This window comes from Dasypus novemcinctus, chromosome 5, assembly GCF_030445035.2.
Source record: "Dasypus novemcinctus isolate mDasNov1 chromosome 5, mDasNov1.1.hap2, whole genome shotgun sequence".
NCBI classification, from domain to species: domain Eukaryota; kingdom Metazoa; phylum Chordata; class Mammalia; order Cingulata; family Dasypodidae; genus Dasypus; species Dasypus novemcinctus.
The window spans coordinates 130,564,901-130,585,843 of NC_080677.1; the positions used below are offsets into that span (position 1 = coordinate 130,564,901).

Below are 20,943 nucleotides of genomic sequence, written 5' to 3' on the forward strand. Positions count from 1 at the left end.
GGGAGTCCCTCCACCTCTCTGCTGTATTGGAGCACCTAACCCCTGCAGCAAAGTGTCTTCCTCTTCCTTGGTTTACTTTTTTCTTTTAATTTCTCGCCCCCCCCCCCCCCCCCCCCAGTTGTCCGCTCTGTGTCCACTTGCTGCTTGCTCCTCTGTGACCGCTTCCATCCTTATCAGCGGCAGCAGGAATCTGCGGCTCCTCTTGTTGCGTCATCTTGCTGCGCCAGCTCTCCGTGTATGCGGCGCCATTCTTGGGCAGGCTGCACTTTCTTCGCGCTGGGCAGCTCTCCTTACGGGGCGCACTCCTTGCGTGTGGGGCTCCTCTACGCGGGGGACACCCCTGCGTGGCACAGCACTCCTTGAGCGCATCAGCACCGCTGCATGGGCCAGCCCCACACGGGTCAAGGAGGCCTGGGGTTTGAACCGCAGACCTCCCATGTGGTAAGCGGATGCCCTTTCCATTGGGCCAGATCCGCTTGCCTTGGTTTACTTTATTTGGTAAAGCATCTTCTCTGACTTAAAAAACAGTGCATAGGAGACCATGAACACCTCAAAATCTCTCAATTTTACTCTCATATTTAATTAAAATAGTTTGGCTAGATATTGAATTCTCAGTTGGGAAAATGTTTCCCCTCAGAATTTTAAAGGCATTGTTCTACTGTCTTCAAGTTTCCAGTGTTGTTCAAAAGTCCAAAGCCATTTGGGTTCTTGTTTATTTGGTCTGAACCTTTTCCTCCCCTCTCTCTCTGGAAGTATGTAGGACCTGCTCTTGTCCTCAGATGCTCTGAAATTTCTTGCTGAGGTGTGTAGGGTGTGTGTCCATTCTCACCCGTTGTTCTGAGCAGTTGGTGGGCTCTTTTCAATCTGGAAAATCATGCCTTTCAGTGCTGGGAATTTTTCTTGATTTTGTTGAAAATTCCTCTGTGTTTGCTCTTCTCTTTCTTTGATACTCCTATTATCTGGATGTTGGACTTCCATTCTTTACTTTTTCTTTCCATATTTTCTTTTTGTCTTTTTGCTTTATTTTTCTGGAAGATATGCTTACCTTGATCTTTCACCACTGCTGAGTTTTTAATTTGTATTAAGATATGTTTAACTTCCAAGAGTTCCTTTATATTCTTTTAAAAAATAAACATTTTATTTTGTGTAATGGATGCACTCACTTCTTTTATCACTCTAAGGTAGGGGTTCTTAACCAGAGGTCCTTGAGTTCGAACTAAAATTCAAAAAAAACATTATTCTTGTGGGTATGTGTTGGTGCAGGTGTGCTATATTTATTAAATAATATACAGTATAGTGTGGACTTACTAAGGGGTACATGGTTTCCACTTGGCTGGCAAAGGGGTCTATAGAACAAAAAAAGGTTAAGAACCCCTGCTCTAAGGATATCTATGTGTGTGTGCATGTATTTATACTTACCCTTTTCCCTCTCTGTATGATCTGTTTTCTCTAAATTAATTTTTCTGTTTGTTTTGATCTCTTTATATTAGAGGCTTTTCAAAAATGTCTTGTGGTTCTTGGTTGTCCATTTTAATTTAAAAGTGAAACGCTCAAGACAACTGAAGTGAAAGAAAGCTAGAGGATAATCTAGGGACTGTATAACAAAGTGATTTCAGTGGTGGATGACGACTGTGGTTATTAGTACAAATACAAGAATGTTTCTCTATCACAAGATATTAAGAATATGGAAACTCATGGGAAAAATACAACTAATGTAACATTTTGACTATAGTTAACAGTAATAATATTTTTACAGCAATGGCAAAGAAGATACTCTATCAATACTAAGGGTCAATAATGGGGTGCTGTTTAGGAGATAAGAGGAGGGCTTTGAAGGAGTACTGACGCTTAACGTATATATAGTAAGTTTTAATTAACCTGACTGTAAATGTGTGGAAATGGATAGTGTAGATGGTAACACATTATAGTGAATAGTAGCTGGTTTATAAATGGGAATGTGGCCGAAAAGGGTAGTCTAAGTATGTAAATGTCAACTGAAAGAAAGCTATAGAATAATCTAGAACCTGAATCACACCAAACCCAGAAGTGGATGAGAATTGTGGTTAATAGTACAAATGCAAGAATGTCCTTCTGTGAACTAGAACAGATTTACATCACTATTGCAGGGTGGTGGGAATGTGGAGAAGCATGGGAAAAGTACAATTAATGTAACGTATAGGCCATAGTTAACAGCAATACTGTAACATTCTTGCATCAGTGCCAAAGATATACTATGTTAATAATGGGGGGGGTATGGAAAAAATATGCCAAATGTATGCTCTGGACCACAGTTAGTAGTCATAGTCTGATGATGATATTATCTCATAATCTGTAACATTGTTCCACAGTGTGGTGTGGTGTGTTGGTGAAGGGTTGTTGTATGGGAATTCTACATATTTGCATGATTGTTTTATAAATTCACAAATTCTATAATAAAAAATATATTTTAAAAATTCATGAGGAACTATAAGGGGGGATATGGGATTTTTCCTTTTGGATTAGTGAAAATGTTCTGAAATGGGTGAGCTGATGACAGCACAATTCTGCCATGAAACTGAGAGCCACTGAGTATGCTTTGGATGGGCTGAACAAGGGAGGGGACCGCATAATACAATGAATCCTAAGGTAAATGATGGACTGTGGTTAACACTACAAATACAGGAATGTTCTCTCATGAACTAAAACAAATATACAATACTAATACATGATATTAGTAATAGGATGGCTTGTGGGAAAAACATCAAATATAAACGATGGATTATAGATAGCTGTAATATTATGACAGTGCTCTTCCATCATTTGTAACAAATGGGTCACAATAAAATAAGGTGTTGGAGGTGGGGCTATGTATGGGAATTCTGCATGGTATGCATGATTGTTTTGTTAACTCACAATTTCTCAAAAAAGAAAAAGACAATTGAAAGTTCTGCACATTTGGGTGGGACTTGCAATGGCCTCCAAGTGGGTTGGTTTGACCAGATGGATTTGGGAGGTGGGAATAAACACATGTTCAATCTGCCACCTTTAACAGGAAGACTTTATGCATTTTTTAAAAAATATTTTTACTGAATAGAGTACATGCTCACTTTAGAAAATTTAACAAAGCATAGAAAAATATGATTTTAGTATGTTTCTATTCAATTTTCTTCTATTTATATCTTTGATTTCATATTATATTTACATTTTCCACTTCTACACTGTTAACTTCTATCAAAGGATAGCTCTCATCAACATTCCCAACAGGTTTTATCAATCCCCACCTTAAACAAATAAGAAGCTCCCCATCTAGCCCCTCATCTTCCCACTACACACACAGCTAAGCTTCTTTTTTTTAAAGATTGATTGATAGATTGATTTCCCTCCCTTCCCTCCATCATCAGCTCTCTGTATCCATTTGCTATGTGATCTTCTGTGTCTGCTTATATTCTCATTAGGTGGTTCCAGGAACCAATCCTGGGACCTTCTGGAGTGGGAGGGAGGAGAGCATTCTCTTGCACCACCTCAGTTCCCTGTTCTATGTCTTATTGTCTCTCCTCTGTGTCTTTTTTGTTGCATCACCTTGCTGCATCAGCTCTCCACGTTGGCTGGCACTCCTGCATGGGGTGGCACCCCACATGGGCCGGCACTCCGTGTGGGCCAGCTCACCACACAGGCCAGCTTGCCTTCACCAGGAGGCCCTGGGTATCGAACCCTGGACCTCCTATATGGTAGATGGGAACCCAGTTGTTTGAGCCACATCTGCTTCCCAGCTAAGCATCTTGAAACAACTGTCAGTATGTGCCATCTCTACTTTCTTGCCCCCACCCAATTCATTCCTCAACCCACTCTAATCACCTGATTAGAACGCCACCAACATTTCATCTTGCTGAGGTCACTGATAATTTCCAATTGGCAAATCCAATGGACACTTTTCAGACTTTGTGTTCCTGGTTATACAGCAAGATTCAACACTGCTGATCACACTCCCTTTCTGGAAACACTCTTGTCTTGAAATACCCAATGATGCACTATCTTAATTTTTTTGGCACCTTCTGGTCACTCCTCTGTTCCTTCTTCTGGTTCCTTCTTCTCTTTCCAGATTCTATACAACAGTGGTTTTCAATCCTGCCTGCACTTGAGAATCACCTTGCAAGCTTTAAAAAAAGACCAAAAAACTAATGCCTGGACCCATCTAGACATATATTAAAAATCCCCAACTCTGCTATAAATACCAGGGCTCCCCAAGATGTGATCTGTAGCTCACTTTTCTCCCTCTCTATTCTCTCCCTGAGTAAGCTAATCCAGTCCATGCAACCAACAGCAAATATCCATCTCTAGCTCAGACCCATTTTGAACTCTAGACACTTTCATTCAGCTGCTTTCATGACATTTCCTTCTTGATGTCTCAGAGGGCTCTCAAATGCAATGCATTCAAAATTGAATTCTTGATCATTTCTCCAAATCTGAGCCTCATCTTGGCATCTATCTACCTACCCTGTTACTCAAGCCAAAGACCTAGGAGTCATCTTTGGCACCTCACTGCCTTCTTCCTCATATTGAGCACCCTCCTCCCCCCGCAACTAAGCCTTTCTATTCTGCCAAAATATATCTTGCAAATGCTACTTCTCCCCCTGGGCTAAGCCAAGGTGTCCTGCCTAGACTGTAATAAGAGAGTCTCCAATTGGCCTCTGAGCCTCTAGTTTTTTCTCCCTCCAATAGATCTCCTCAGAGCAACCAGAATTCCTATTGTTCTTTAGGTTTCCACTAAAAATTCCACTTGCTCTAGGAGGTCTTTTCTGACCGTCCAATCTGAATAAGGTCTATCATGCCATACATCTTGTAGCCCAAGAGCCTTTTCTTCATTCTATCATAATTAATAATTGCATTTTCACATATGTGGGGCGTTTTGGTTGTTAATGTAAGTTCTCTCTACTAGAGCATATGTCTGAGGAAAAAGAATCTCTGGGACATATAGTTCTTAATGTGGTACCTAGTCAAAAAATATTTGATGAATTAAATAATAAATAACAAATGAAACATAAGAGCTCTTCATAAATATTATTTTAATGACAGTATAACAGTCTATTATATGTGATAAAATATCTGTATGCACATATTAACCAATATTTTGGATTCTATATACTCCCAAAAAGGAAATCATTAGGCCAAATGTATCAACATTTTACTTAAAGCATCTTTAAAGACTAGAAAAAATTGTTTTCTAAAAATGATGGGAACTAGATCCACTCTCAGTAGTAACATATGAGGATACGGATTTCAGCTATGCTTTTTTGTTTGTTTTACTCTTTGCTAATTTGTAAGGTGAAAATGATCCCTGGTTTCCCCAGGGCTCTACTACCACCTTTATGGGGCCAAGAATGGAAGTCCCTTCTCTGAGTATTTTTTCATTTTTAATTTTTTAGGAGGTACTGCGGATTGAACCTTGTATATAGGAAGCAGGTGCTCAGCCACTAAGCTACACTGCTCCCCCTGCTCTGAGAATTTTGAAAGCAGGGTCAATGTAGGAATCACATTTGCATCTCCTTGCCATTAGGGATCCAAAAATCCCTATGGTTTATAAATAGTTTGTTGAATGAATTTACTTAACCAGTTCATAAAATTGTCATGTTTGGTATATTTGGAACTATGAAAATTCTCAATTTTCTAGACTTCTACCTCTTGGAATCACTTTGGGGTTTGGTCCAACACTGGCTTTATTGCCATCTTTCCAAGGAGAAGACACATGAACAGATAAGTTATCACTGGTACATTAGGGGCTCTGTTAATTACAGTTTCAAAGAACAATCCTGCTATCCACAGAGGCAGACGCCAGGGCCTTTGGTTTAGCACAGACATGTGAATTGAAGGCCAGCTCTGCAGAGTAGTAGCAGTTCCTATGTTCTCTCCTATCCTCCCTCCCACTCCAGGCTCCAAGGGTCTGGAGATGCCCAGTGGAACAAATGGCACATTTCAGCCAAACAAGGAAGCCTCTGTGAGGCTGCCACTTCCCAACAGAAGCTCAGGCTGTGCAAGGGCGTGTGCCAGAACAAACCTAGCCTGGGGCAGAGTGGGCAAGGGTTATTTGCTTTTTGATTCTGGCCCCATTCTGTGGGAGGCACATCAGTGGAGAGGGTAAAAAGCAGGAAAATTGAAGCCCTCTCATCCCAGCACCTCCAAGAAAATCCTACAAGAGCAGCATCTGAACCACAAAACCCCAAAAGGGACATCAGGCTGTATTTTAGGATTTTCACAAGTCCTTTTCCCATACTCTCATTCTTTGCCTCCCAGTTCTTCTTTCTTATTTCTTCTACCCAATATCTTTCTCTTCCCACTTTAGCCTTGTTTTTGAATGTGGCCACTCAAACCTTACAGACTTATTTTCCTCCAAACAAAAGATCATTCTGACATGTGCCATTACTGGCTTCCTTCTCCCATCTTCGTCTCATCTTTTTGTCTGCCAAGATGACCAGCCTCAACCCTCAATTTACATTTCTAAGTGAATTTCTAGCAAGGTCTCTCTTAACAAACATGCCAGCACTTGTGTTTTTACAGGGGTTCTGCCTCTCATAAGTCATCTTTATTCTTAGTACATGTGGTTGGCACTACTCAATATATTTCTCAGACTTCTCCTTGGAGCCAGTTCATAGATCCCAAAACCAATGGCATTACTTCAAAGCAAAATCTAGCTTTTGGCCCCAACCTGTATTCCCCAGGTTTCTTTAAAACAGACATGATCACAGATGATGTTTGGCTATTTCCAAATGTTATAGCTACCCACAAAGGACAAGGATTTGCTTCCACTGTAGATGTTCAAAATAAGTGATGCAAGTCCAAAGGCAATTCCAAAACAGGGGTTCTAAAAACCCACGATGCACCATGGAGGCACCAGTAGTGTAAGTGTACGTGAGCTACAGATAAGGCCACTGTGAAAGGGACAACACCTCATGCTGGTGTTTACTATGCCATTGTGACATGCCAGGCCCCAGGGTTAGATATTAGGACTGATCCTATAGATGAGGAACTGACATTCCAGAAAGGTCAACTAAAATCAGGCTCCCAGTAAGCAGTGAGGTTGGGATTCAAATCCAGACAGCCTGATCCCAGAGTCTGCACTCTTAGTTACATGACCTTGTAATTGGTCATACCGGGATGCATACCTGCTGCTTCTATCTAATCACCCCATATAGGCACTGTCCTGTCTGGAGTCATGCATTTTAGGATTTGTCAGGGAAAGCCCATGTCTGTCTTTTTACATTCTACTGACCAGCTGCAGTACTCAGAGATGTGGCCCTTCTGTGGGAAAGTCCAGGATACATGAGCACTAACACCCTCACAGGTCACTGCCTTTCTCTGAATTTATTATATTCCCTACAAAGAGCAAGGTGATGCTTGGTCACATTTTAAAAATCCCGCAGATGATGAACCCAATGGCATTCTTATTTATCCAATAGTCTGGGCCGCTGGCAACCGTGGAGGCCCCATGCCGGCCTCCATCCCGCACACAGCCTGCTAATCTCTCTCTCCAGGGTCTTCCTTGGATTGTGAAGCTCCATGCTGGGGCCTCCTGAGGACTGAAAGACCTACAATGCAGAATTCACCCCCCAGCCACTCACCAGCACTGGGATCCGTGGATGTCTCACCCTCCTCAGAGTCTTCCTGTTCCTGCATGGGTGGCCTCTCCCCTCGCTCCATCTGTGACATAAGGTCTGGTTTGGAAATTGCATAGTCTGAGCAGAAGAAAGGAAAGAAAATATAGGATAAGGTCACATTGGATGCTAAGGTGTCACTTGTGTGATTGTGAGACCAGAAGTAGACTCCTCTACCAGGGACTGGCAGTGTTTGAAAAGAAACGGGCCAAGTTTCTAACTCTTTTTCTTAGAGCCCATTCTGCATGTGTGTATGTGTGCAAGTGAGTGTTCGTGTGTGTGTGCTTGTATTAACCACATTCCATGGCCTCCCCTGCGGAGACCTACCTAGGTCCCTGTACCTAGGTACAGCCTACCTACCAATGAAAATTGGCCCATCTAGCATCTGAGGTTCATGTTGTTCACAAATGGCCGATGCCTGATCAGGCTTGTTATGACAAAGGCACAAAATATTTGCAATTTAATAAAGTAAAAATTAATCTTGATAGAAAACCTAGAAACCATAAAACAAAATATGGATAGATTTCATTACTTAAAAAGTTTAAAGTGCTTTGGAAAGAAAGCCAAAAGAGAGAGTTGGAGGAAAAATTATATATATATATATTTAATATACATAATTATATATAAGGAGCCCCTACAATTAGTAAAATTTTAAAAACCAACAAAGATATGAAGAGGTAATTCATAGAATACAAATGGTCAGTAAACATAAGAAAGGATGCAAAAGGTCACTAATCATCAAAGAAATATAATTTAAAATAATGAGGTATCTTTTTTACCTATCAAAAAGACAAAGATTTAAAATAGAAAGACATCGGTGTAGGCCAGGGTATGAGAAATGGGCATCTTCATACATAGTTGTATAAACATAAATTGGTTCGGCCTTTTGGAGGACAACCTGACAGAAGCCATAAAACTGTAAATGCGCATCCTTTTGACAGAGCAGTTCCATTTCCTGGGATCTGGACTACTTACTGAAACACTCATGACAGCACACAAAAATACAGAGATGTGTATCACAACACTCTAATAGTGAAAGAACACAATCAGCCTATAGTTCAACTGTGGAAAGGTTAAATGCCTGTTGGTTCATCTGAAATACTGTGCCATCTGCAGAAGCAGGTCAGGTTCTGACATGGAAAGTTGTCTATGACATATAATTAAGTAAAATTAAGTGAACGATCCTATTTTTGTAAACCATGAACTGCATGTACATGAGTGCCTTCATGTTTGTTTTCATACGCATAAAAAAAGATGAGGACCCTCACATTTATGACCAATTGCCATTTGACAGGGCCACCATGTCACCTGGGACAGAACACGCTCTACAACAAATGATGCTGGGAGAACTGGATATCCATATCCAGAAGAAAGAGGACCCCTCTCTCATACCTTAAACAAAAGTTCATTCAAAATGGATCACAGACCTAAATATAAGAACCAGGATTATAAAACTCCTAGAAGAAAATGTAGGAAAGCATCTTAAGATCATGTGGTGGGCAATGGTTTCTTAGACTTTACATCCAAAGTACAAGCAACAAAAGGAAAAACAGATAAATGAGGCCTCCTCAAAATTAAAAACGTTTGTGCTTCAAAGGACTTTGTCAAGAAAGTAAAAAGGCAGCCTACTTAATGGGAGAAAATATTTTTTGTAAACAAGTGTTGGAGAGGATGTGGAGAAACTGGAATACTCTTCAATGCTGATGGAATGTAAAGTGGTGCAGCCACTGTGAAAGACAGTTTGGCGATTCCTCAGGAAGCTAAGTGTAGAATTGTCATATGATCTGGCAATCCTGCTAATAGGTATATACCCAGAAGAACAGAAAGCAGGGACTTGAACAGACACTTGCACACCCATGTTCATAGCAGCATTATTCATAATTGCCAAAAGATGGAAGCAACCCAAGTGTCCATCAACTCATAAATGGATAAATAAAATGTGGTATATACATATAATGGAATATTATTCAGCTGTGAGAATGAATGAAGTCCCGATGCATGTGACACCATGGATGAAATTTGAGGACATTATGTTGAATGAAATAAGCCAGACACAAAAGGACAAATATTATATGATCTGACTGATAATGAATTAATTATAACAAGCAAATTCATAGAGTTAGAATCTAGAATACAGATTACCAGGGGATAGAATGGGGACAGAAAATGGGGAGCTGATGCTTAATTTGTACAGAATTTTTGTTTAGGTTGACTCTAAATGTTTGGAAATGGATAGGGGTGATGGTAGGACATTATTGTGAGTGCAATGAACAGTGCTGAATTATGTTTGTGAATGTGGTTGAAAGGGGAAGTTTTGAGTCATGTATGTTACTAGAAGGAAAATTAGAAGACAAAAGTGGGACTGTATAACACAGTGAGCTCTGTTGTGAACAATGGACTGTAGTTAGTAGTACAAATATAAGAATGTTTTTTCATGAATTATAACAAATGTGTCACTGTTACAAGGTGTTAATAATAGGAGGCTGACCTACAATCTGATTTATTGGACTTACCACACTCAGCTAAGATGGAGTTGAAGAAGGACAACCACCACACCATGGAGCCTAGAGTGATTACAACTGAAAATGGGAGGATTGCATCCAGCATCCAGGTGGAATCTGAGCCTCCTCTTGACATAGAGGTGCAATGGACACAACCAATCCAATGTCCACATAGAAGAGGTGGCATTGGATTGGGAAAAGTGGACATAATGGACAAAGGGTATGGGGAAAGGCAGGAAGAGAAGAGAGGTGGAGGCGTCTTCGGGACATGGAGCTGCCCTGGATGGTGCTTCAGAGGTAATCACCGGACATTGTAAATCCTCACAGGGCCCACTTGATGGAATAGAGGAGAGTATGGGCCATGATGTGAACCAATGTATATGAGGTGCAGAGGTGCCCAAAGATGTACTTACCAAATCCAATGGATGTGTCATGATGATGGGAACGAGTGTTGTTGGGGGGGGGGGAGAGGGGGGGTGGGGGGGTGGGGTTGAATGGGACCTCACATATATATTTTTAATGTAATATTATTACAAAGTCAATAAAAAATAAAAAAATTAAAAAAAAAAATAAATAATAGGAGGCTGGGGAGCGACTGTAACTCAGTGGTTGAGCACCCATTTCCCATATATGAGGTCCAGGGTTCAATCCCCAGTACCTCCTAAAAAAAAAAAGGGGGAAACGGACTTTGGCCCAGTGGTTAGGGCGTCCGTCTACCACATGGGAGGTCCGCGGTTCAAGCCCCGGGCCTCCTTGACCCGTGTGGAGCTGGCCCAAGCGCAGTGCTGATGCGCACAAGGAGTGTGTGCTACACAGGGGTGTCCCCCGCGTAGGGGAGCCCCACGCGCAAGGAGTGCACCCATAAGGAGAGCCTCCCAGCGCGAGGGAGGGAGCAGCCTGCCGAGGAATGGCGCCGCCCACACTTCCCGTGCCGCTGACGACAACAGAAGCTGACAAAGAAACAAGACGCAGCAAAAAGACACAGAAAACAGACAACCGGGGGAGGGGAGGGGAATTAAATAAATAAAAATAAATCTTAAAAATAAATAAATAAATAAAAAATAATTAATAAAAAAAGGCAGAGACTATATGGAGCTAAAAATACCTAATGTAAACTAGGGACTATAGTTAGCAGTAATATTTTAATATTCTTTCATCCAAGACCACACTAACGCAAATGTCAACAATAGGGGAAGGGAAGCGGACTTGGCCCAGTGGTTGGGGCGTCCGTCTACCACATGGGAGGTCCGCGGTTCAAACCCCAGGCCTCCTTGCCCCGTGTGGAGCTGGCCCATGCGCAGTGCTGATGCACGCAAGGAGTGCCCTCCCACAAAGGGGTGTCCCCGTGCTGGGGAGCCCCACGTGCAAGGAGTGCGCCCCGTAAGGAGAGCCGCCCAGTGCGAAAGAAAGTGCAGCCTGCCCAGGAATGGCACCACACACAAGGAGAGCTAACACAACAAGATGACGCAACCAAAAGAAACACAGATTTCCATGCCGCTGACAACAGAAGTGGACAAAGAACACGCAGCAAATAGACACAGAGAACAGACAACCAGGGTGGGGGGAGGAGGGGAGAGAAGTAAATAAATAAATCTTAAAAAAAAATAGGGGAAGTATATAGGAACATATGTTTTTACATAAGTTTTTGATAAACCTACAACTTCTCTAACTAAAAAAAAAAAAATTACAATAATTTGGGAAAAAAACCATTATGCTAAGTGAAAGAAACCAGGCACAAAGTACTACATATTGTTTGATTACATTTATATAAAATGTAAATATAAAGAAATTTATAGAAATGGAATTAGATTAGTGGTTACATATGCCTGAGGAAGGATAGAAGGATTGAGAGGTGATTGTTAGCATGTAGGAGTTTTTTCTTTTTGGAGTAATGAAAATGTTCTAAAATTGATTATGGTGATGAATGCACAACTCTGTGATATACTAAAAGCCACTGATTGTACACTTAGGAAGAACTGTATGCACAGTATATGAATAGATCTCAATAAAACTGCTTTAAAAAAAAAAAAAGATGAGAAAGAATAGAGGCCAAAAGTTCATGGCAGTCGCCCTGGGGAGAGGGATGAGGAAGGAGGGGTATTTTTTATTATACAGATTTAATTTATTGAATTTTCAAAGTATGTTTGTATTTTAACACAATTCTAGCAAGAATCAAAGTTTCTATACAACAGTACATTTAACGTTTGTTTTTTAACTTTTTTGTATAAGCCCCAAAATTTCCCTATATCAGAGAAATGGATACCTACAAAACTAAAGTATATTTTCACAGGAGTTCATCCTTAAATACTCTTAATGACAACTGCAAGGTATAATGAAAAAAAAAATCCACAGGCTTTGGGGTAAGACAGATCTCAGTGAAATGGTGACTTCCTGGCATGGGATCTCGGCCAAGTATTTAACCCCCAAGGATCACAGTTTCTCAGCTATACAGTGGGAATGAGAACCTGAGAAATAAGTCCATAATAAATGACAGTGTCCAGTTAACTGAATAAAACAGGAGTGAAAATACTTATCCTCGCTTCCTCACTGGAGGGTTGTGAGAATTAAATAATGTGACATTTTAAAGTACTGGCCTAGTACACAGTAGGCACTTAGAACATCTGTTTTCTTCTGTTCTTTTTCCTTTCCTTAACAAAAACAGTTTGCTGGGAAAATTAAAGTTTTTAAGATAGTGTCCATATGGGAAAATAATATAAAGGTGAGAAACACTGATGTCTAGTCTGTACTCTCCCCCTTCCAGGGCTTCTCTGTAGAAGGGTGTCCCAGGCTGGGAGCTGCTCTGATTTGTGCTGCACTGATGCATGTGGCTATGTGAGTACACCTGTTTTGATGCTCTCTAATGTTAAGAATTCAGTTTTTCTTCTTTTCTACTCTTGGTCCTACTGGAGTTCAGAACTCCTAAAGGTCCCAAATTAGCCCCAGAATGATAGCAACGATGCTCTCAACAAGTGAAGCCTTCTCCTTACCCATGGAAACCAGAGATTCATAGTTGCCCCTCATCACATTCTTGTAGAGCTCCTTCTGCCACTCAGACAGGTTTCCCCACTCCTGCTCCGAGAAATGGACAGCAACGTCATCGAAGGTCACAGGAACCTGAAATTACACACACAAGCTTGGCTCTGACCAACTGGAAGCCAGTCACAGGCCCCATGGCTGTCAAATACCAAGGCAAGAATAGCTCAAGCATCTCTTCCTTAGACAGGCATGGGAAGGGCCCAAATGCACAGTTCTGGAGTTTCACCTAGGACCTCTCTAGAAATCTGGCCAGACTTTGGTCACTGTCCTGGCGCCAGAGAATGAGGGACTCATCTTTTCTGATTCATTTCCTCTATGACAGTAGAATCCTTGCCAGTCTAAAGTGGTCTGAGGACAAGTAGCAACGAAACCACCAGGGGACTTGTTAGAAATGCAGAATCTCAGGCCCCATCCTAAACTAAATCAAATTCTGCATTTAGTAGGATCCCCGGGTGATTCATACGCACACTACAATTTGAGAAGTGCTGGCAGAGAATACAGTCTAAGTTTTTTCCCTATATGAGGCTGTGAAAAGGGACAGCAGCACAGAAGAATAGAAAGAAATCTGGTCCACATTCAAGTTCTTTCAGAATCTTCTACAAAATAATATTAAAATATAACTGTTCTCTAGTTTTTTAGGATACCTCTTGAAATTTCATCAGCATTATCATGATTTATAAGTCAACTGATAAAAACGTGAAACAGGACAAAGCCCTGTGACATTTCACCCAAGATCTCCTTTCTCTCCAATAATGAATCACTAACTCCCCAATGATGATTCACTAATTAACATTCATCAGTAACTGACTATAAAGCCACTCAACAGCACTGTCATCTGGCCTTCACCACCACACGGACATCATGGAGTGCTCTGCTGAACGTCCTTCCAAATTGACAAGCCCTGACCAGTGGGACATGTCTCTGATCTATTAACCTATGTGTTTATCAATAGGAGAAATACTTTGCTTTTCACAAGACCTGTCCTTAGTGAACCAATGTTGACACCTAGGGAACACTGTATTTTTTTCTTTCTCAATCATTTCTTTCCCTTTCTTTTACATTAAGCTAAATTTCTAAAACAAACATTCTTATTCAGACTTCTTCCTTGGGAATCCCCAGTGGGGACAGTCTTACCTTGGGGACCTCTCCATTGCTACCCGGCGGCAGCCGCAGGATCCAGAAATTTCTATTTTTCAGCAGGTTCTCCATGTTCTCCAGCCGCCTCTGCAGCAGCCCGTACTCCTGCAGCAGAGTCCCCAGCACGACCCATTTGCTCTCCAGATGGTTTGCAAACTCCACAGCCGTCTTCTCACAGTCAGCTATCTTTTTTTCATTTGTCCCTGTCCTGCCCTCCAGGGTCAGTAGCCTCATAGCCTGGGCCTCCAATTTCCTCTCCACCGCCTGGACGGCAGCCCACACAGCCAAGCGGGTGATCTCTGCCGTCGGGAGTGATGTTTCCTTCTGGGCTGTAGAAGAGATCTGGAAGGGGGTGTCCTTTTGGGAGACTGAGCTCTGGAGCAGGGAGTCCATGTCAGGCTCGGGGACTGTGGGAGAGAGGGTCAGAGGGTCTTTCTCAGGAACTTCAGGAGAATGGAGTGGGGCTTCTTGATGGTGGCTGGAGTGGGAGAGAAGTGAGACTTCTTGTTCAGCAGCAGCTGGGGGTGGATACTGGGTTTCTTCTTGGGAAGGCAGGGGGCACTGGAGATGAGTCTCTTGCTCAGAAGCACCCGGACACAGGAGTGAAGGTCCCTTCTGAAGGACACGTGGCATTCGGCCAGAAGTCTCTTGCTTGGGAGCACTGGGAGTCTGGGGTAGGGAGCCTTGACGGGGAATGGTGGGAGACAAAGAAGGAATTTCTTTGGGGGGAAGAACACGGGATGGGAACAGAGTTTCTCGGGGGAGTCCAGCAGGAGCCTGGCGCAGGGTTTCTTCTTGAGGAACATTGGGGAATGACAGAGGTGATGAGCATTGGGTCTCCATGTCCAGCTGCTGGACCTATTTTCAAGGAAAGAAAGAAAAAGATAGGCTTGAAGGCCATAGTGTCCAGCTTGGAACGTTAATTCCAAAGATAAGTATTCACATTAAACAGGTCTCAATTTTGGTAGCAATAAGATATGTTCTGGGGATATGAATCTCTTCTTGAGACTGTAGCACTGCTTTAAACATAAATTATAAAACTATATGAACAACAATTAAAATGGTTTTACAGCCTTCTATTTTTAATAGAGCCATCTCCTTTTACAGAGCATGTACTTCACAGGAATCATCTTATGAGTAGTTGTTTGTCAGAGGGGAAAAGGAACTGAACTTGGATTAGAACACTGCCCCTTGGCTCTGTCTACACCTCTTATGCCTAGGTCATCTGGGTCAGTTATTTGACCTCTCAGTTCTCAGTATTCTCATCCAGAAAATGAGGATAATATCTGACATATCTTACTACCTCACTGAGATGGTTGAGCATTAAATAAAATACAACTTTGAAAGAGATAGAACTGTAAATGCCAGGCCCTGTTATTATCAGGAGACTCCCAACAAGGTGGGAAGTGACCACTGGATGCGGGCAGCACTGTAAACTATGGCCCTGACATCCAGCCCCCACTGTTTCTACCAGCACTATCAGGCAGCTGTTAGGCAGTCCTGGGGCACTGCCCATATGCTTTCCCTCCCTTTTGTCAACAGTGAGGGTGTACTATTACCTTTTTATGTTTCTTAGACTCTTTTTCTGATAAAAGTTGAGTTGTTGACTTAATAAAATTTTTCAAGAGTTCATGGTGTATTTTGACTTTGAAACACTTCCTATATACCCAGTCCCCACTGCAGCGTTCAAGTAGGCTTCTGGCTATTCTAGGTTCACTTCTGCCATAGCAGAGAGAGACACCCAGACAGGTGAGGACGTGCAGATTCAGCCACACTACAGGAATCAAGGGCCTTTTGGCAGATGGTCCAGGCCACTGCTGTAGGTGTTCTCTGGTGATCTGGGTACTTCCAGATGATTCTTGAGGTGGGGAATGAGGAGGGAAAGAGGCAAGGACTGGAAGCAAAACTCAATTCAGCCGGTTTTGCTTCTTTTGTCAAGGTTGGTGGGGACTAGAACCAAAACAAAGATTCAGCTGGAATTTCAATTATTCATGCTCTCCCTGTTCCCCACCTTGTCACTTTCACATTGACAGAATTCCTGTATCACTGGGGAGATGAAGGCAAGATCTTCTGGGAGTGACCAGTTCTGTCACTAACCAATCAATCAATATCTTTACTGGAAGTGAATAGAATTTCTCCTGTAACAATTTTTGTCCATTTCTTCATTATCTTCCCTCAGTGAATCTGCTGAATGACCAATTACTACACTCCATATACATGTGACCTTTAAAGTAATTAAAAATCCAAGTTTTTTTCATTCAAAAATTAACACATCCCCGGTGCCTAGTCCAACATATAGTATGTATTCAGTAAGTATCTGCTGAATGAATGAATGAATGAATGAATGGGAAATTGTTGGGTTACCAGAGGATGGTTATTACGATAAACAACGAAATTCCTTTAGTCACCCATCAAAGATTCACCTAAACCTACTTCTTATTGTCCATTGCTTGATTTCTTTTATTTGTTCATTCATTCATTTGAGTGGCATACCTGAGACAGCATCACACTTTGAAGCCAAGGCCTGAAGAATCAAGACCCTGTCTGAGCAAAAGGTTTTCAAGGTAGTATGAGTCAAAGGTTTTGCCGCTATTGAATTGGGTAATAGCTAACAAGTGTTCGGCATTTGTTATGTGCCAGGTACTGTGCTAAATATTTTAAAGGGTTATCTCACCTCATCCTCATCACAGCCCTATGAAGTAGGTACTAACCACTTAACATATGAGGACATTGAGGCTTGAAGAGGCCAAGAAACTTGCCCAAGGATATGCAATGATCTGGCCACACTTGATGTTGCCTCTGGGTCTCATCTTAGTCGGAGGCAGCTGGTCAGTATAAACTATGAATCCTTTTTACCTCTAAAATTCGGTGGAGGCTTGGAGACTAAACAAAGACCTATAGCAGGTTCTGTCACGAACCCATTTAAGTTGGGTTCATGGACCCCTTAGAAAACCTACGGAAAGTTATGGATTCTCCCCTTCAAAAAATACACACGATTATATACACAAAATCTGGCAAACACTTTCAAGGGATTCATAGATGCCTAAATCTGAAGGCTCATCAATGACTATGCCACCTCTCAACTCTTCACTCTCAACAGGTGAAGTCAAGTTTGGAGGGCCCTCTCCGGTAGGAGCCTCAGGCACTAGTTTAATGCAACACAATAGACGCATTATAGCCCTTCCTCGGAGGGGGTTTAGGGTATTTTATCTACAACTAGTGGAAAGAAGGGAAATATCCACCGCCCCCATCAAGTTAGTATCCCTGAGTAATAGAGGGATTTAACTGAACAATGACTATGTCTTAAGGGAAAAAAGTGCCCATTTAGTAAATAAAGCCCACAGAGAAAGACATCTTTACCAGCTAGTCTAATCAAGGCCCAAAGGAAAACAAAAACAAAAACAAAGCTATTTCTTTGCTATCTATTATTAGACCCTCTCTTTCCTTTCCATTTCTGGATTTGGAGGGCTGTAGAGGGATGTAAAACCAAAGGAGCTGGTCCCTTCCCACATTCCCCCGAAATAAAAAAAGTTCCTCACTATAATTTCACGGGTCCCAGTAAATCTCTGGTTTGATTTTATCTTTAGCAAAAAGAAATGGCCAAAGAGAGACGCTGCTGTAAATACAATATCTAAAACTCACAAGCACATTCTCAAACTACTGGGGGTGGGGTGGAAATCCTTCTGAATACTATTTCACAGAATTTACCCCCATGTCTCATCAGTGGATGGGGATGCCCAGGATTCATGCTATATTAGCAGATAACCATACACATCTAATTTAAAAAGAAAGCCTTGTTATTTTCCTGACTCACAGAGTGGCTCATGCAAGATTGTAAGGGTCCTGGAAATCTAAGCCCAGAGACAGGAATTTTAAATTTCCATTTCTATTTTCTCAAGAGGTTAAAATAAAAAAAAATTTTTTAAAGAGCTAGAAGACTTTTTAGAGTCACATATCCAGATCCCTTCGCGATAGGGAGACTCAAAAGCAATGACTCCCATGCAGTAATCTTTCTCGCCAGCACGGCTACTGCATCTCAAAGAGGTTAGCAGAGAGATCTTAAGACTGTTTTTTAAAGAATGGCCCACTGAAGAAGAATATCAGGCCCCAAACCCTTAGAAGCTTGCTCCCCCGACCCCAACAGTCAGGACACCCAAAGTATGGTGTACCGGGAGAGTGAGGGCCAGACCAGGGTCCTCCAGATGCAGAGGCTGGAGGGTGAGGCGCTGGAGCCCGGATAGTCACTGCTCCCCCACGACGGAGGCGGTCGGCTGGGCACTGCTCGGCTTCCAACCCAGCCTTCAACTCCCCACCCGACGCCCGACGGAACCGTGCTCACGCCCGCCCCAGCCTTAGGCCCCAGCCCAGCCTCCTATCCCCTGGAAGCCACTGTCAAAGCCACCCCTCTCCCCGTCCAGGCCAGCAGCCCGGGAGGCAGGCATCTCCTAGGACGTGGACGCAATGCCACCGATGACTCGCTACGTGACCTTGGGGTAAGGCAGAGTGCCTCCAGTTTTTCGGTGCCTCAGTGTCTCCGCTCTGCAAAATGGGAGAGAGCCGCGTCAGCGCCACGCTCAGGTCGGGAGAGGCTCCGGGGCACCCGAGCTCTGCGGAAAATGTGCCGGCTGCAACCCCGACGTGTGTCGGGGCACGTGTGTGCGTTAGGGGGGATCCGGGTGTCCGCCGCAGCCTCAGACAGACGGCGGCCGAATTCTCCTCTCGACTCCCAATCCCGGAGATTCCAACACCCCCGGCCCAGTTCAGGGGCGCGCGAGCCCCACCAGCGCCCGCCCACCCCCACCCCCACTCCGCGCCAACGTCGCAGCATTTGTTCCTTACCGAGACCCCAGGCCGGGCCGCCGAGCCTGGGACACGCAGACCGTCCCCGGGGCCGCGAGTCCGGGTGTCCGTCCGCGCGCGGGCCGCCCTTACCGGAGCCGGAGCCGCCTCGGCCATGGCCCTGGCGCTGTCCTGTCCGGGCCCCGGGGGAGTCGCCGCCGCCGCCGCGCGCGGCCACACACAGGGTCGGCCTCGCGACCCTCTCCGCGGGCGGCGCCGCGGGCTCCGGCCCTTCCTTCTCGCCTGCTCGCTCTCGCGCGGGCCGTCGGGCTCCGGCCTGCACCCGGCGCGCGGGGCGGCAGGGACCGAGCTGCCGCGTCCCGGCGGCGGCGTCGGAGCGGCGCGCGCGGGCAGAGCAGGCGGCCCGGCTGGCCCGCGGCGCTCCCGGCGCGAGCTGGGCCCCCGGCCCTCAGCACCCGCCCCCGCCCCGCGCGCGGCCCCTGTGCCGCCGCCGCTGCGACCCCAGCACCGGCCCCGGCCCGGGCTGCGAGCTGCGCTCCCGTCTCAGCGCCTCTTCAGCAGGGGAGCTGCACAGCAGCTGCCATGTTGATACAAACTGCATCCTGGGAGGCATGTCCCTCTCAGGCCGTTTAAAGAGAAACACTCCGAGACTCGTCGGAGGCTGCAGGAACCCAGACAGCTCCATCTACAGCTGGTAGGAGCGAACAGTGTCGAGCGAGCCCAACGGAGCGAGCGGACACGCCCTGAGCCCCGGGCCAGCCCGTCGTGGAGCCGGTGCCCCACGGCCTAGGCCTCCCACCCGAAAGGACCCTCTGGCCTCTCACCTGCGATCCTCGCCTTCCGGGCACCCTAGGGCGAGGCCAGGAGGCAGAAAGGCAGAGAAGAATAAACAGCCCGCGGCCAAAGCAGTACGGTGGGGTCTGGACGCGGGTTGATTGGCTCCGACAGCCTTCCTCCCGCCGGATCCCCTTGCGCCTCTCAAATCCAGAACCCAGGGTCGTTCCCGTTCAAAACCTGCGCTCACAAAGGGATCTAAGAAATCCCGTCACACCAAAGAAAGCACAGAGTTCATGTGACCAGCTCCGTGCAATCTGGGTTCTAGGGAAGCGGACTGTGGTTCCAAGGGTAGCAAGGGGACTGGGGTGCTTTTGTGAAACCCCGGGTGTCGTTTTTAACATTGAAATACCGGTTCCTAGAATCATAGAGTGCTAGGAATGGAAGCGGCCAGAACAGTCATGTATGAGGAAATTGAGGCAGAGTGGGGGGAGACTTGTTTAACCGAAGTTAGTTTCGGCCCGTGGTGCGAATACTCTTTCCAACCTGAGAGCTGTCTTAAAAGGAGTAGTGAAATTTAGAGTTGGCAAACTTCCTTTCCTGGACAGGTTTATGTAAACACATATTTATTAAAATATGGCAAGACCTGGGAATAAAGTGAGGAAGGGGGGCAGGTGGAGAAAGTAGGCAGGCCTCCTAGTTGAAAATAATGAAACCCAACTGGAACTAACTTAAAGGTGGTTTAAAAAGGGGGGGGGGGGGGCGGGGGGATGGGGAGCTTATATTCGCTCACCTGCCAGAACCCCAGGGAGGGCAGGCGTGGAGCTGGCCTTGGAAGGCAGGGCTGAACATGCTGTCTACTAAGATCTCTCTTTAAGAATGGGAAGTTGGGAGCTGATATAGCTCGTGGTTGAGCGCCTGCTTCCTATGTACGAGGTCCTGGGTTCAATTCGGGTACCTCCTTTTAAAAAAAGGAAAGTTATGGACAGTGATGAGGCCCATCCTCTCCCCTCGCTTCCCAGAGGCAGCCCTCTTAAGCTGGGGAGAGGGTAGAATTCTCAGCTATGTCT

General features: G+C 44.4%; 1 protein-coding gene across 1 annotated transcript in view; it reads right to left on the reverse strand.

Annotated features, from left to right (window-relative positions):
- Nucleotides 1-19,369, reverse strand: part of ZNF777 (zinc finger protein 777) — a 31,020-nt gene extending 11,651 nt beyond the window's left edge. Inside the window, exons 1-4 of the mRNA XM_058297554.2 lie at nucleotides 19,139-19,369; nucleotides 14,297-15,157; nucleotides 13,114-13,240; nucleotides 7,593-7,706 (exon numbers count right to left, since the gene is read on the reverse strand). Coding sequence (XP_058153537.1) covers nucleotides 7,593-7,706; nucleotides 13,114-13,240; nucleotides 14,297-15,157; nucleotides 19,139-19,255 — 1,219 coding nt within the window. The 5' untranslated portion in view covers nucleotides 19,256-19,369. The remainder of the gene's footprint in view (nucleotides 1-7,592; nucleotides 7,707-13,113; nucleotides 13,241-14,296; nucleotides 15,158-19,138) is intronic.
- Between the last annotated feature and the right edge of the window lie 1,574 nt (nucleotides 19,370-20,943).